The 17,174-nt window shown below is 47.1% G+C and overlaps 1 protein-coding gene across 3 annotated transcripts in view; it reads right to left on the bottom strand.

Moving 5' to 3' along the window:
* The window catches only part of ARHGAP26 (Rho GTPase activating protein 26), a 522,575-nt gene that overhangs the window by 341,544 nt on the left and 163,857 nt on the right, over positions 1–17,174 (bottom strand). For all 3 annotated transcript variants that reach the window (XM_075541756.1, XM_075541758.1, XM_075541757.1), the window contains exon 10: positions 2,475–2,569. In XM_075541756.1, coding sequence (XP_075397871.1) covers positions 2,475–2,569 — 95 coding nt within the window. The remainder of the gene's footprint in view (positions 1–2,474; positions 2,570–17,174) is intronic.

Here is a 17,174-nt window from a genome sequence, read left to right as displayed (position 1 = left end):
AGAAAACCCCAGCAGGCAGAGCTGAGAAATCTTCGGGAAGGCAGGGCAGAAGGAGACGTCGCGGCTCTCATCTCTGTGCCAGAGGGCACTGAAGAAAAGGCAAACCGGTGGGTGTCCTCAGGATAAAGGGATGGATTCTGAGCAGGGATTCCCGAACCGCTACCACTGGGCTCTGGAAACGGTTTTTGCTCCCCTCCAAGAGATGTGAGGAAAATGCAGAAATAGAATGGGGTCAAAAAACAAAGAAGAGCGGGAAAACACTGCCAAATTCTCCCCTCATTTCAGAGACCAAAGATGACTCCGCACGTGAGGTCGCTGGGAGAAGCGGGTGCCCAGAGCTAGCCGCTCACTCCTGCTCATCCAGAGACTCAGCAGCCGCATTTTGACCCAGGACTGAAGCACCTCCCTGTCACGCCCAGGGAACGAGAGGCAGAAACGGAGTGGGAAGAGACGGCCCAAGCCCACTTGGTATGTTGACGTGACACAGTTGGCCTCGTCGCCTTATAACTGGGGCACAGGAAGCATTATGGACACGAGAAAAGGGAAGGTGCCAGGCAGTGTTGGCAAGAGTGTGGAAATGAGGTGGGGTCAACCACGGAGCGTTTTCATCCCCGGAACCCTCTGCATGGCCTAGAAAGCCTTCTGAAGGAGGAACAGCAGAGACAATTGTGCTTGTCGACCCGCTGGGGCAGCATCGTGAAGCATGGTGGGAACACCATCAAACATGGGCCTGCTGCTGAACTACAGATACCAGGAACACAAATGTCCTTAACACCCCACGCTAAGAATACGGCAGAAAGAGGCCTCCCGCGCTCACAACATCCTGATTCACAGTTTATTCGAACCTGAGAAAACTCTGAGTAAGCCCATTTGCTAATCCCCTTTACTACAGAAATTTATCCTACCCCCTGCCCTACCATACGCTACTTGGTTCTTTCCTCTCACGTTCCCCAGTAAGTTGAGGAATTGGGGCACTTGCGTTTCAGCCTTAGGGTCTGACTTCAGAAACATCAGGTCAGATGGGCATGTAGAGATCCCACTGCCCTCAGGCCGATTCCGACTCACAACAATCCCGCAGCGGTTTCCATGACTGTAAATCTTCACAGCCTCATCTTTCTCTAGAGACCGGTATGCAGGACAAGCTAATTAACAATAAATAATAAGAGCTAACACTTGGAGAACACTTGTTAAGTGCCATGTGGCCAGCAGTTTGCCTGCAGAGCTCCTTGCATCCTCCAGGAAGTAAGCAGGGAGGCTCGCCACCTCCTTTTTTGCAGAGGAGGAAAGCAAGGGTCTGGGAAATTAACTTGCTCCAACATCACGTGGCTACCGAGCAGCCAAAAGGGAGTTCTGAAGTGCCTGACTGAGAGAGCCAAAGCTCCAGCTGGCTGCCATGAGCCTGTGATGGAGCTCAAAGGGCGGCCCACTCTCCACAGGAGTCCCTGCACCCTCCAGCCACAGCTATGCAAGGCAGACACCACACCACAAGAAGGCAGCAGCCCGGAGGCATGCAGCTTCAGGATCCTGAGAGCTGGAAGAAGTCACCAAAGATAAACTTCCCAGACAGGCAAAGGTACTGGCCTAGCACAATGGTGTGGCATTTCTTTTGTTTTAATAAAAAGGAGAGATTAAATGGTATGATCTGGGAATCAAGCCGAGATTGAAGGATTGGGGTCCTAGTCTCACCGATCCTGAACAGCATGCCCAACTAAGCTTAACTCTCGTGGTTCATTCAGAAAGCTAACCTGTTGCCAAGCAAAGTGTCTGTCTTAAAGAATTGGAACACTGTCAAACTAGCTTAGCGCCATGAAATGATACAACTTAACGAGAGACTATAAATCCCTCCAACACAACGCACAGCCCTCTCCAAAGGCTGTGCTTGCACAAGTGGTGTGGTGCAACACTGTACCTGAAGATTGACTTTGTAACTTGAGTAATGTGCACTCTGCCTTTTGCTCTATCCAATCCCTTTAAAGTGATTTTAAAGAAATGCGATAGCACAATCATGCTAAAGGCAATTGGGGGAAAAAAATGAAACATCTAACTCCATCTCTTAGAGACCTAAAGCACATTCTTGAGAATCCAAAACAAAACCCACAGCCACTGAGTCAATTCTCACTCAACTCTGACTTACAGAGAACTCAGGTAGGGTTGCTGAGAGTAAATCTTTATGGAAGCAGAGAGCCTCATCTTTCCCCCACAAGGCAGTTGATGGGCTTGAACTGCCGACCTGGTGGTTCCCAGTCCAGTGCCTACCCCACAGCACCACCACAGCTCCTTTCCTGAGAAGGAAGCCATAAGGTTAAAGCCGAACAAAACAGCAGCTCCTTGCCAATCACCAATGGGTTTGGGATCTTCCCGAACGGAGAAGAAAAGGAGTAGGAATAAAACACAGAAAAGACTTATAAATGGAAAAAGCTAGAAATCCAATCTTGGCAACATCTGTTTCTGAAAGAAAAACGACGGCTACTCACCTGTCCACTGCTTCTACGTCAAAGCAAAACCTCTTCTCAATAGAGTCTGTTTTCCGCCTTGTGCAGGATTTCAGGGTGACAGATTCATCTTCTCCCTGTGGAACACACAGATCGTAAAGGAGAGGCCGCAGTGTGGACGCAGCTCCGCTTCAGAACAAGCCTGACACATAAATGGGAATGATCACTTCGTCTTCTCAAACCTGAGTGTTCCCAGCCAGGTATGACAGAGCGCAAGAGGAGCGTGCACCTGCACTGTGTAACCCATGCTGTACTCACAAGCAGACGCCGGAAGCACTGGCAGGCCGTGGCGGGACAGCATTACAACTGCAGGGCAGCTACACTTGTAACTTGCCTGCCGACTCAAAGTACGGAGGACTTGCTTATAAAAATCAAGTATGGATTACAACTCAATGTAAAGAAAACCAAAATCCTCACAACTGGGCTAACACCGTGATAAATGAGGAAAATATTGAAATGGTCAAGGATTTCGTCTTGTTTGAATCCACAGTCAATGTGCATGAAAGCAGCAGCCGAGAGATCAAGCAACACATTGCCCTGTGGAAACGAGCTGCACAAAAAAGCCAGGCTGTTACCTTGAGGACTAAGGTGTGCCTGACCCAAGCCACGGTATCGTCTATTGTCTCACATACATGTGAAAGTGGGCCACTGGAAAAGGAAGGCTCGAGGATCCACGCATTTGGATCACAGTGCTGCGGAAGAATGCTGACAGTCTCGTGGGCTGCTGACAGTCCCGTGTGCTGCTGACAGTCCCGTGGGATGCTGACAGTCCCGTGGGATGCTGACAGTCCCGTGGGCTGCTGACAGTCCCGTGGGATGCTGACAGTCCCGTGGGATGCTGACAGTCCCGTGGGCTGCTGACAGTCCCGTTGGCTGCTGACAGTCCCGTGGGCTGCTGACAGTCCCGTGGGCTGCTGACAGTCCCGTGGGCTGCTGACAGTCCCGTGGGATGCTGACAGTCCCGTGGGCTGCCAAAAGAACCAGCAAACTTGTCTTGGAAGAACAGCCAACGAGCTTCTTGGAGGCAAGGTCATGTCAGGAGACTAGACCCTGGAGGACAAAACCCTTGGTCCCGTAAAGGGGCAGCTAAAAAGAGGAAGACCCTGGACACGAGGGACTGGCACGGTGTTCAAACATCAGAACATCTGTAAGGACGCCACCGGCGGGGCCAGTGGGTCATTCTTTAGTACAGAGGGTCACGGTGCGCCAGAACCCACTCCATAGCACTCAACAACAAACTTGTGTGCGCTTTGTTTCTTAAAAAGTGTTATCTCTTTGGTAAGTGTTCGACAAGATGACCGTGAAGTCCCTTCCGAGTTTCTATGGCCTAGATTCAGGCCTCCTTCCTTCAGGAAAGCCCTCCTGGCCCAAGTCCAATGCCCCTACGGCTGGTTCACATAGACCATATACTTCTCCCTCATAATGGAGTTCACAGCTGAAATGTTCCACCGATGTAGGTGACAATTCAAATATTTTCTCATCCCTGTTCACTGAGACGCTCCCTAGAGGTGGCAGCTTTTTGCTCACTATTGTATTCCCAGTACCAGGCCCTAAAAATGAGTAGGCACTCCACAAAGGTCTCAACGGCTTGAATGAAGTATACCTAGTGTCATTCAACTCTGCCTATTTAAAGTGTACACTTGGATGCTCTGACCTTGGAAAACTATTACCACTATCAAATTTGGGATAGTTTCTATGATCTTCCCCAAATCTGCACATGCTCCTTTGTAATCGATCCCTCCTTAACTCCATCCCCAGACAACCAATAAATCTGCTTTCTATCACTATAAATTCATCTGTGTTTCCTAAACTGTACATGAATTGAATCATACAGTGTGATAGGTTGTGTGTTAACTTGGCTGGGTCAGTGTGATCTAACACACTGCAGTCAATTCTGTGATGGTATCTAATATAGCCTAACCAACCCTGTGAGCAGCCAAGCGCTGTGCTGGAGGCAGTGCCTGGACTAAGAAACAGCCTTGGTGCAATGAGAAAAAAGACTCCTCTGGGTGTGGACTGCTCCTTTCTAAGCAAACTCTGTGGCAAACCTTGTCACTTCTGCTAGATCTGGACCCTGCATCTGTTTGTAGACCGCCTCCCATACTGCCTGCCGATCCCAGGAGCCATACGCAGACGGTGACCTTGGATTCCTTCAACTCTGCATCTACCAGCCTGTGGTCTTCCTGCTTTCTGGTTCATCAGTTCCCACAGCTACATGAGAGGATGCCTTCAGCTTAACATCTGACCCATGGACCTGAACTAGACTGCACTTACTCATTTCTACAACTATATGAGCCCATTTCTTGATATAAATCTTTTTCCATATACATACATGCACACACATATAAGCCTCACTGGTTTTGCTTTGTAGAGAACCCTGCTTAACACACACAGTATGTATTCTTTTTCGCTTGGCTTCTTCCATTCATTATAATTATTTTGTAATTCATCTGTATTGTTCTTTGAATCTAGAGTTAATTTCTGTAGTGATAATTTCATTTGTAGAAATTAATACCAAACTAGTCCCAAGAAGCTGGAGATCAAAGAGGGCCCAAAGGCCAACTCTGACAGGATGCGAGTCTGCGCCACTCCCCAACCCCTCTTCCCTGAGGATTCTCCTCCCTCGCATTTCTGGGTTCTGTGAGTTGCTGTAATGTCCCACAGAACTCACAAAACTCTGAGGAAATGTATCACGTGTGGTGGGTACGGTTTGATCCAAAATCCAAAGGCCAGGAAGGGGCAGAACCTGAGGTCATGCTCCACTCGTGGCTCTTGCCAGTGATGAGATCCCATGCCCTGCTTCTCAATGGGATTATTTCATATGCATCAGGATGGCATTTCCGGCAACCCTGGCCACAATAATTCAAGCCCCATCACTATCTCCCCGCCATCTTCTTACTAAACCTGGGAGTTATAATGGTACAATTGACCTTCACCCAAATGTAATGATCTATTCTCCCCCTCCCCCCTGTACTATATCTGATTTGTGCATATATGACCTGGGGTGTCTGAAAGGATGGTTCTAGTAGGCATTGGCCTCCTACTGGCCTTAATCTGCCAGGCTTTTCCCAAAGTCACTCTAGAGCAGCCTTCCTCCTCTCAGTACAGCATTCCCTACATCTATTACAAATTACAGTGACCAAGATAACCATCTTAACCTCACCCTATTCCTGTTCTTTAGCAAATAATCCCCTCCAAACTGGGACTATAGCCACAGTGTAATAAATCCAGAATTACATAAATCACATAGTGGCTTATGGATGGAAAGGCTGTATTAATTACGTACAACTCAGTTTCTTTTTATTGCTGAGTAGTATTCCATTGAACAAACATACCACCATTTTATCACATAATAATTTATTGCCTATTGATGTAGAGGTTCGCATCTATCATATCTTCTCTTTCTGTCACTAAGGAATTTGTCAGGTTTCCTGTTTCTCTGGCCTCAATCACCCTTTTTCTACACCAGGGAGGAAATTAACAATCTTTCTCAGTTTACTGTACCAACAGAAAAATGTGGCTGCTTAAGGTAAAACTACCAGCACACAGAGGACCTAGGAAAAGAATCCTTATTTTCACAGGTCTTGTCCTCTACTATCTTTTATGTATTAGTAAAGATTATTCCTCTTGCTCCAATGTGTAAAATGTAAATGCCCAGCCACAGGGATTCTGGCCACCTGAAGTCTAACTATATTGCAGACTTAATGGATCTGGACTAACTTCCGCTGAAAAGGCTTACTTGAGTCATTCCTGAGAAATGAAGGTAAAGGTCTACAAATGTCTATGAAATTGAAGCCAACAAAGGGATAAAGATTGTTCTATATGTGACCATACTCTAACAAGAAGAATCTACCAAAACGATCTGTTCAATTTACTCAAGCTTCCCTGCTATCCAGTCAATTCTAATCACAGTGCCCTGCAGGGCAGAGGAGAACTGCCCTGTGGACTTGCGAAGTGTAACTCTTTGTAGAGTCACGCTCCTTCCTTCTCAGAGTTGCGGTGGTTTGACCACTGACCTCCCGTCAGCCACCCACTGTGTAAGTCACTATGCTGCCAGGGCTTCGGTCAACTACTCTACTCCTAACAATTTAAAGAAAAAAGAGAGGAGAAATAGGCAACCCTAACAAACTGATACACAGTGACAAAGAAGAAACTAGGAGAGAAACATCTATTTCTAGACAATAAATTAATGCTCTGGAGGAAGAGGAGGAGCCCTGTTGGTGTAGGAGACAAGAGGAGGCTGTCTGCTTCTGCCTCATGAACCCCAGGGAGCAGTTCCACTCTGCCCATAGGGTCACAACGACTCAGACTCCATGCCTGACGGCAGTGGGGCTTTAGCAAGGAAAAATCAAAAAGGATGATAACGAAGAGCTTGGAGTGAGAAAAGATGGTGGGAAGGGGGAAGATGCAACATGTCCTCTATCACCCAACTCGTGGTGGCACTGAGCTTCTGCTGTGCTGGAAGTTTCTCCAGAAGGAGGAGCGTGCCCTCCGTGTGACCTCTAGGATGACGCTGGATGAAGGCTCCGCTCACTCTCGGATGCTCCCACTTATTCTCCTGAAGGTGAAGTCTGGTGTGAGTCATCCTACACCTAGGCTGCATTCCCGGGTGGTGTAAACTGTTATCACACTTGGCTTCCAACCCAAAATTGGAGTTTCAAGTTCATTCAGGGGCTCCTACGTAGAAAGGCTCGTTAATCTACTTCCCCCCAAAAGTAGTCTACTCTGACACCTTGCGGCCACTGGGCCAGCATTCTCAGGAGTTTAGTAGGAGCAGGTGTCATCATCGTTGTACCAACTCATAGCACCCCCATGTACCATCGCAATCCTTAGCTCACTGTTGCTGCCACGGAGTCCATCCTCTTGGTTAGGGACTTCCTCGTGTTTTTACTGCTGCTCTATTGAAGCAGGATGCCCTTCTCTCCTGATAACGTGACCACAGTACATGAGACCAGATCTCTGCACCCTTGCTTCTGAAGAGCATTCAAACTGTGCTACTTCTACCACAGATTTGTTGGTTCTTTGGATAATCCATGGCCCTTTCTATATTCTTGTGGTGTTTGACTATCAAAAGATATAGCATCTGGGGCCTTAAAGGCTTGAAATTAAACAAGCAGCCACCTAGCAGAGAAGCAACATGCCCACATGGAATAAGCACATCAATCTTGCAACCAAGAGTTGTCAATGGAATCAGGTAACAGTCACCTGAAGACCCAAAACAAACAAACAAAAAAACATATTGTTGAGAATGAGAGGGGTCAGAGCAGAGACTCAAAACCCATCTGTAGACAATAGGCCATCCCCTCACAAAAGGGTCACAAGGAAGGGATGAGTCAGCCAGGGTTCAGTATAGCACCGATGAAACAAACAATCCTCACCTCCCACTATCATGGCCCAAGTGCTGTCTTTCAGTTCTGGCTAGACCGGAGCATGTACACTGAGACAGACAAGAGCTCACGACACACAGAATCCAGGTCCGATAAACCCCTCAGGGACAGAAATGGGAGTAGCAATACCAGGAGGGAAGGGGAAAAGGTGGGGAGGAGAGGGGAGGAAGGAAGAACCCATCGCAATTATCAATGCATACATCCCCCCCCCGCAATTATTAATGCATACACACACACACAGGGGCGGAACAACAGAATCATGGGTGAAGGGAGACAGCAGTCAGTATATGATATGAAAACAACATTAATTTTTAATTTATCAGGGGGTCATACGGGTGGGGCAGAGGAAGAAGAGTTAATACCAAGGGCTCAAATAGAAAATAAATGTTCATAATATGATGATGGAAACATGTACAAATATGCTTGATACAATTGATGTATGGAATGTTATAAAAGCTATAAGAGCCCCCAATAAAATTATTTTTAAATGCTTAGTACAGTGCCTAGCATGTAGTATATGCCTAATAGGTATTTGCTATTATTAATAATTTACCATCTATCTATTAGTTTATCTTACTATGTGGGCTGTGGTATTAAATTAGAAGATATGCCCCAGTATTTTAAATGCCAGCAGGGTAGCCTATGGTAAAGAGTTTTCAGCACAGTTTCCAGACTAAGATGGTCTAGGAAGAAAGGCCTGGTGATCTACTTTTGAAAATTAGCGAATGCAAACCTTATAGATTACAACAGAACACTGACTCACTTGCTTTCAACACATTGGCAGGAGGACATCACGATGGCTGAAGTAGAGCCCTGCAGGGGCAATTGAGATCCTAAGTGGGATTAGAATGATAGCCCCAAATGGACTGGACCATGCTGGTGGCGATTCGGACGACATGGGGCATGGGGCAATATTTCACTCTGTCACCAGAATGCCACATGGTCACCCTGGGCCAGAGTTGACTCAATGACATCCATCTAACTGGATACTTAGCTCCTAACCATTTAATAATAAGTGATCTTGTTACTTCTCACCAAGCTGATTCCATCTGATGATGGCTCCATGTGAATACATGGTGAAAATGATCTACCTGAAAGATGTGCAGAGGGCTTAATACAGATTTTACATTTATACATTAAAATACACATTTTAAAAAGCAAACAAATCACAGATGGTCCAAACAGAATCCAAACAGCAGAGAAGTGCTGTTCTGGGGGCAATTAATGTGTCTTTGCTTTTCCAAGTGAGTCCTGATGGGACAGTGCACACAGCAGTCAAAAGACGTGGCTGTCTGCTCTCAGAACGATGGCCACCTTAGGAATGCTAGCATACAGTTCTGTCTTACAGGGTCTGAGGTAGTTAGTTTATTGTGCCAACCTGGCCAATAAGCACACGTGGGATTGATTGAAAGGTGGAGAGATAAATGGCTCAACGAGCCTCACCTTTCTTGTCCCTTGCTCTTCGATCATTGGACCAGTGTACAGCTGCCTTGCTTGTTCTGTGCCTCAATTTGCAAGCTACAGTACCTGTGGGACACCTAACCCATGGACTATGTTGCTGTAACTTGAGGTTCCTTCAAGACCTGCTTCGCCACACCATTGGAATTTACATCTCTTGAGCTGAGGACTGTCAGACCCTGTCATCTGACTGACTGTTGGTGACCTGCCCTGCTGTTTGCTTCCTGTGCGCAGATAGCCTGGATTGCTCTACAGAGGACTACCCGGTGGCCCTCAAGACTTGAAGGACTACCAGTGTTGCACAACTGTCTCAAGGGAGTGAGTTGCATTGAGCCATTTGTACTGCTTTATAATTTAATTGTTTATTTCTTATGTTATGTATCTATCTATCTGCAGAAATATATATGAAATTATTAGCATTCTGATTTTGTCTCTTTAGAGAACCCTGTCTAACACAGGGTCTCAAGGGCAGCCAATTGTGTGTTTGTGTTTGTTTGGGGAGTGTGACTGTGATGTATCCCCAGATCTTTTCTGAGTAGCTTCTCTGGCCTTTCCCAGGCTTTTGGCCTACAGGTGGGAAATCACAGGGTAGAGCTGACCAACGGAGATGGCTGGGCCTCTGTCACACACATGTGCCAGCTACAGTATTGTGGCTGCCAGCCATCACAGTAGATGTATTTTGGAAATAGGCTTACAAATAATTCAGAGGGGTGAGGGCAGGCACCTCCGAGAGCCATAAGGGAACCTACATATTGTCATTCATGGTAGTTACATAATTTTATGTCTACTTGATATATAAAAGTGTGGAGGTGGTCTTCAATCTGTCAATCAGGTCACAGCTGATAGTGCCTCCTAGGGGGCATGGCCTCCTTCTCGTAAGAAGGACCCAGGAAACCTCCCTCTCTCTTTGACCTGACCTTCACACTTACTGGCTACCCTGAGAGCAGCTGGAGCCCGGAAATCAATCATTGGACCCACACAACTTGGCAAATGCCGGTCTGTGATCTTCCTGCATTCTACGTCATTGTATATGACTTACGGATTTGAAGTGAACTGGACTAGGATGTTTTCTTTATATATAATTACTTCTTGATATAATGTTCTTTGTTTACATATATATGAACGTCATTGGATTTGTTTCTCTAGTCAACCTGGCCTAACACACCACTCCAAAAACAAATCTGTGTATTAATCTCGTCAGAAAATATCAGACTCCAGTGTTCTGCCCACAGGCCCAGCCAGCTTACAAGCAGTGAGCTGTTCCAGGCCTGACTAAGTGATTCTTCCAGAAGGGGGCAAGGAGCTTACATCCAGGTTTTCACTGTAAAGGATGCCGAGCTGGACATCCCTGTGTACAACTCGGCATTCCTATCTGGCTGCCTTCATGCTATCTTCCCAGGCACGAACTTATTAAAGCAAAGTGTATGTTAAGGCTTTGGATATACACTCCACAAAGTTTTTGGCGTTTTGCACAAAGATTTTACTGTTGACTATTTTAAAATAACTTGCGAATAAACAGGGGTAACGTTCAGACATTGAGGGGAGGCGGGAGGGGTAGGAGAGAAAAGAGAAAGGCTAGATATGGCAGGAAGAAAAGAATCTCCGCTGGTAACTGCTCTCACCTCTGTGCGCTCCCAGAAGCATCGGCAGGAGAGGGGCTTTCAAAAGGTTCATGGGAAAACTCCGTTATCTTTCGTTCCATTTTCCCATCAACGTTTTGAAGTCCCCTCATGGGTACTTGTCAAATACGCAAAGTGAACACCTCGCTTCCCTGGAGCCCAACAAATCATGCCATGCCTGCCCCTAACCTGCGATGCAGTGGTTCTCAACCTGTGGGTCACGACCCCTTTGGGAGTGGAATGACCCTTTCACACGATTCATAAGAGTAGCAAAATGACAGTTATGAAGTGGCAATGAAAATTATTTGATGGCTGGGGTCAGCACAACATGAGGCACTGTGTGAAAGGGTCGCACATGAGGAAGGTGGAGACCCACAGCTGCAACGTGTCCGGGATCGCAGTAAACGAAGGGCCACGGCAATGGACTCCACACACAAACTCACTGCCACCAAACCGAGTCTGACTCCTAGGCCCCCACGGCCAGGGCGGAGTTGCCCCAGGGAGTTTCTGAGACTGTCCATGTTACGGCGGAGCAAGCCTCGTCTTTCTCCCACAGGGCGGCAGGGGTTCAAACTGCTGCTCCTGTGGTTAGCCCAGCGTGTCACCAAGGACCCCCCAGGGCTCCTGCCCACAATGGGCAAGGGACCCTAAGTCAAGCGGCTTATATCTCCTTCAAACAACCGCTCTACCCAACTCAAGAAAGAATGTGTACCTTGTAAACCTTTACAGACAGGAAGCAAGAAACCTCCCCTTCCCATTCAGGACAAGCACTGTGGGGAAGAGAAAGGCAGGCAGGCACACAGCCCCCAATGCGAAACACCAATCTTGGTGTCTGGTCCTGGATCATTCGTGTGCACTGTGCCAAATCTGCGCTGAGATGGTCTCCGTGTCAGACAGGGGATAGTGCCGGTGCAGACTTGTTATAATTTATGCTTCTCTATGTCTCACATATGTTAATCCAGTAAAACCCTCAACAAGCCTACTAGGAGCTTCCTAATAGTCTCATTCCACCGATGAGGAAACTGTGTCATGGAAAGATTAAAACCACAGTACAGCAACACTACTAACCAGAGAAGTATCTCATTGTATTATATTTATTTGGAACATTGACAGCATGGCTATGATGGTGTTAAGTGCCCACCTGCACGGTGACAAGTGAATTATTTATCTGCAAAACAAAGCATACCACAGTTAAGTAAACTATTCACAAAAAGCGAAGATTGCCGACGGAGGCATTAAGTTACCGGATGCCAGTAAACAAGTACTCCACATGGCAGCAGCTGGGGAGCATCCAGTTCTTCAAGTCATCCCTGTCTTTGAAGTCTGCACTGACCCAAGGAACAAACTGGAACGTATTCCCTTGGAATGTGTCATAGTTACATAATCTGCTGTCAATTTGAGAGTCTTAAGAGTGAAGGGGGGATGGATGTGTGGCATGTGATAAGAGTTGTATGAGCCGCCTAATAAAATGATTTTTAAAAGAAATGTTAAAAATTTAACCTAATCCCAACCACAAAGAAATATTGGACAAGTCAAACTGAGAGCCAGTTTACTTTTCCACAGAGGGGCTATTGTTTTATTCACTTATGGAATATTATATTTAAATGAGGCTGGCACATATTGAATTGTATGCATTTTAATTTTATCCTTTTAGGCACAAATATTATTTTACTTTTGTCCTTGTTTTAAGAATTACATGTGCTTAAAGAGTTGAATAAAAGATGTCAAGTTGGCAAGGGGTGGTCTATGGTAGTTACACAATTTCACGTCAACTTGATAAATAAGAGTGAAGAAGTTGATTCTAGCTTGTCAATCAGGTCACAGCCTGACGATTCTTCTTTGTGGGCCAATGGCCTTCTCATGAGGATTCTGGGATCTCCTCTCTTCCTCTCTGGAGGAAGGACACACGCGCTCTCTGCTTCACATTCCTGCTGACAACCTACGTGGAACCACAGTGATGGCAGCCAGCGCCCGGAGATGTGCACACTGCCATTGGACGCGCAGGACTTCCCACCCACCAGCCTGTGATCTTCCTGCATTCAGCACCATTGCAGGTGCTGCACGAGTCTGAAGAGGAATGCATGAGCCAATAATGCGCCAATATCAAACTTATGGACTTATCTGGACTAGGCTGGGATGTCATTGATGCATAATTACTTCTTGATATAAAGTTCTCTCTTACGCGCACACACACAAAAAGTGAAGGAGTGGAGTTTAGCCTGTCAGTCGGGTCACAGATTGATTACCTCATTTGGAGGCGCTAAGGAGATAAAAAGCTCACTGGAGGCAGATACATACTCAGTCCCAGCAAGACATTCCTTCAGAAGACGCGTGGATCTATGCTAGAGCCCTGGAGCTGAAGAAGCCACATGGAGACCCCTGCCAGCACTGAGATGCTTCCACCACCACTGGATCCACAGACTTTCCACCCACTGGTCTGTGATCTTCCTGCATTTGGCATCTTTGCATGTGTTGAATGAGTCTGAATAGGAATTTACAGACTGGTACTGGACATATGGGCTAATATTGGACTTATGGCCTTGGACTAGACTGGGTTGGGAAGCTTTCTTAATGTACAATTGCCCTTTATATAAAGTTCTTTCCTATACACACGAGTCTCCCTGGATTTATTTCTCTAGTCAACCTAGACAAACACAGGATGTTCTGCTACAGAATGGGATTGCTCAAGTGTAGCCTTCGGGAGAGCATCTATAAATCCGTCCGATGGTCTCTGATGATCTTCTCTACTTGTTTCACCCACTCACTCCGCGGTGATGAGCTAATTAGTTTCTATCTAAGCAGTCAAGTGAGAATGCAGACAGTATCAAATTTTCAAACCAATAAATGAAAAGTGGGAGCCATGACATTTACTGTCATAATGTAGGAAATGTGAGCTTCAGGAGCCTGCACTAACAGAAACTCTTAATCAGGAAGCTCAGGAAAGGCAGTCTCCAGATGCAATCTGAAGGAGTCACAGGAGATAAAACCAGGGGGAGAGGGGCAGGGGAATGGGAGGTGGAAAGGCAGACCTGAGGTAAAGGGTGAGAGGAACAGCTGGGAGAAGGGTAAGGCTGTGGTGCGCTGGAAGGCCGGTGCCACAGGGAAAGTGGGAGGAGTTAGACCAGACCACATAGGGCTCCGCTGTGCATCCTGAGAGCAGCAACAAGGATAACACTCCTGACCTGAAGCTACTTCTAAAGGAAAATAATCCAGACAATGGAGTGAGGCGAGAGCAAAGGTGGAGAGAAGGTATGCGGTGCTACAAAAACACTACATTATCCCAGTCGATGCAACCTCTAGCTCCCAGGAGCGCTCTGCACAGACATGCAGGAGGATGCCCCAGCTCCTTGGACAGACTGTGAAGACATCACCGCTTGCCAGCCAGTCCTCCTATCTCCTCCACTGCACCGCGGAACAAACAGTGTGACGTCACAGAAAGCACCAGGGTCTCCAAATCAGCCGGCCTGGGTTTGAGCACAAGCTTATAACCTGTCAGTGGTGAGGCCTTAGAGGTCGCAGCTTATGTCCACGAACCTCAATTTCCTCCTTTATAGAAGGAGCATATTGCTACGCCTCACTACACTGTTATAAAGATCAAACAGGACAACATAGGGTAAAGAACTTAGGTATATTTAAACAAAAGGAATCATTATAAGGAAAATGAATCATAGTTTAAAAATGTTAAGTCACCGACATTGAGTCCAATTTCCCCATAGGTTTCCAAGGCTAGAAATCTTTATACGTCAGACTGACACATCTTTCTCCCGTTAAGTAGCTGGTGGTTTTGAACCACTGGTCATTTGGTTAGTAGCTTAGTGTTCCACCTGCACCACCAGCCTGCTCCTCATACTCATGATACACCAAACTCACTGCCATCGAGTGGATCCCAGTTCAGTGAGGGTTCTGAGACTGTAACTCTTTACAGGAACAGACAGCCTCAACTTCCTCCCAAGGAGCAGCTGAGGGACTTGAACGCCTGCTCCTGGGGCTAGTGGGTCTAAGCTTTCCCACAGCACTATCAGGCCTCCTTGGCTAGCACTCCAGGCAGGGCAGTTTCTGTCAGGAGTTCACATAAACTCTTAACAACCAAATTTAAATCACAAAGTCCTGGAGATCAGAGCAGCTCTCATGACAGGCTTCTGCCCTTCCCAGTCCAGTCTGATAGGAAGGACGAGGAAAGCTCAGGGGTTCTTCGTCAGAGGTGTGACAGCACATGGGAAGGAGTCCCAAGGCAAGAGCCGGGGAGAATGATGGCGTGAAGCTGATTTCCAGCAGGAGTAGGAGTGAGAAAGGAGTGTAACTGACGTCAAGGAAGGCGCGGCTACACTCTGCTTCCAGTTCATGAAAACCAGGGAGCACCTATTAATACAGGCTCTTAATATTCCTTCTGTAATTTCTCTAGCTCTGATATTTGGGGAAGTTGTCTGTTTTCCGGAGATTAATTGTCAGTCAACCCACCCTGCCAAGAAACATGAAAAGGGCTTTATTTATTCATTCCTTATTGGCAGAAAGATCCCTTCGCAATCATAGGCTAAGTACAAGAAACCCAGGAAGAGTACCTGGACGTGATAGCAAGCGAGACAGACAGCATGGCTGAGTGGCTCTTAGCAATGATAACAGCATCCACATGACTGGTCCAGCCGGTCCAATTTCAGAGTCAATGCTCTTAACCACTACAGTATAATGCCCACACACACCAACCATGGTGCACTAAAAGGCACCACAAGGAGGACCGAGGTTGGAAGGCTTGCAGAGAACACCCATCCCAAAACCAAGACCCGCTGTCCTCACATCCATTTGGCCTCAGAACCCTCTGCGGCAGGGCAGAGCTGCTCCACGGGGCTGCTGAGGCCGCCAGGCTGGGCCGTACAGGAGTTGACAAGCACTTCTTTCTCCCATAGAGCAGCGGGTGAGTTTGAACAACCAGCTCCATACTCCACAGTGGCTTCCTAGGATAGACTCCGGATGTGGGGGTACAGGGACACACATGAAAAGAACCAGTACCGCGAGTTATGTCTCCTTCCTCCCCTCCCATAAAACTGAGGACGTGCTGAGGTGGAATCTCAATGATCCTCGGACCCTCAGACCTTCCACTTCTAGAAGTTTGTGAATGAAACTGCCACAGCAGACAAATAATGCTGGAGGTTAAATATTAAAAACATATTGTTGTCTGGGAGTGTAGCATCCGTTCTGACTCATAGTGACCCATCCTAGAACAGAACAAAGCACTGCCCGATCCTGCTTCGTCCTCACAGTTGTTAAGTTCGTGCAACAGCAGCTGTGTGGACATGAAGAAGCCATGGAGCACGCAAGGAACTCCCCAACAGCAAAGATACCAGAGCACCAGATGCTGCCAACTGCCTATTGCCAGCATGGCCGCAGTATCTTCCATCCCACGTGCCCTTCACCCAATGAGAGTCTGAGCTTCCTCCTACTCTGCAGCAGGGCCTACATCCTCTCTATGGATACAAGTGAACGTTCATGACTGTCCCAACCAGGAGGTAGGGGACAGCAATGCCATATGGCTTCTGAGATTCAGTCATTCAAAGGAAACCCAGCTCTGCCTTACTCAGTGATCCTCACTCTTGACCCCTTCGACAGGCTGCCATACTGTGAGGAAGCCCAAACTGGCCCATGTACAGTGGAGAGGGGAGGGGAAGGGAGGAGGAGAAGGAAGAGGATGAGGAAGAGGAGAGAGGTGGAAAGTCTTATCCCTGGACAGCCTTCAGGTGCTTCAAACTGTCATTATTCCAACTCTAGCCACTGGGATTGCATGAAACGCCAAGACCGACCCACCCACCAAAACGCTTGCTAGATTCCTGAGCCACAAAATAATAAGATGATCGATATTGTTTTTAGTCACTGGATTTGTTACACAGCAGTAGGCATCTGGAACATCTAAACCCTCGAATGGCGGCTCCCAGGCAAGAGAGAGGGACAAGGAGTCGGCTGCACAGGATGAGGTCCTCTGAGAATTCGTAGCCTCTCACATGGTCGACAGACCTCAGAGCACACACGGGAAATACAGCGATCTTCCTTCCTTGCAGTTCCCACTCCAACTTGGAGCAGCTAGTCACCATCTGGCTTTGTCTTATGATGCTTTAGGGACATATGCCCCTTGGAAATACAGGAGGAAAAACTGTTTCTTGCTTACACTAACAGCTGGAGGTGGTACTTCCTACATTGTTGAAATTGGTCTGTGTTAGCCAAACAGTGCG

The sequence above is a fragment of the Tenrec ecaudatus genome, chromosome 2 (genome assembly GCF_050624435.1).
Source record: "Tenrec ecaudatus isolate mTenEca1 chromosome 2, mTenEca1.hap1, whole genome shotgun sequence".
Lineage (NCBI taxonomy): Eukaryota > Metazoa > Chordata > Mammalia > Afrosoricida > Tenrecidae > Tenrec > Tenrec ecaudatus.
This window is presented reverse-complemented; position numbering and strand designations above follow the sequence as displayed.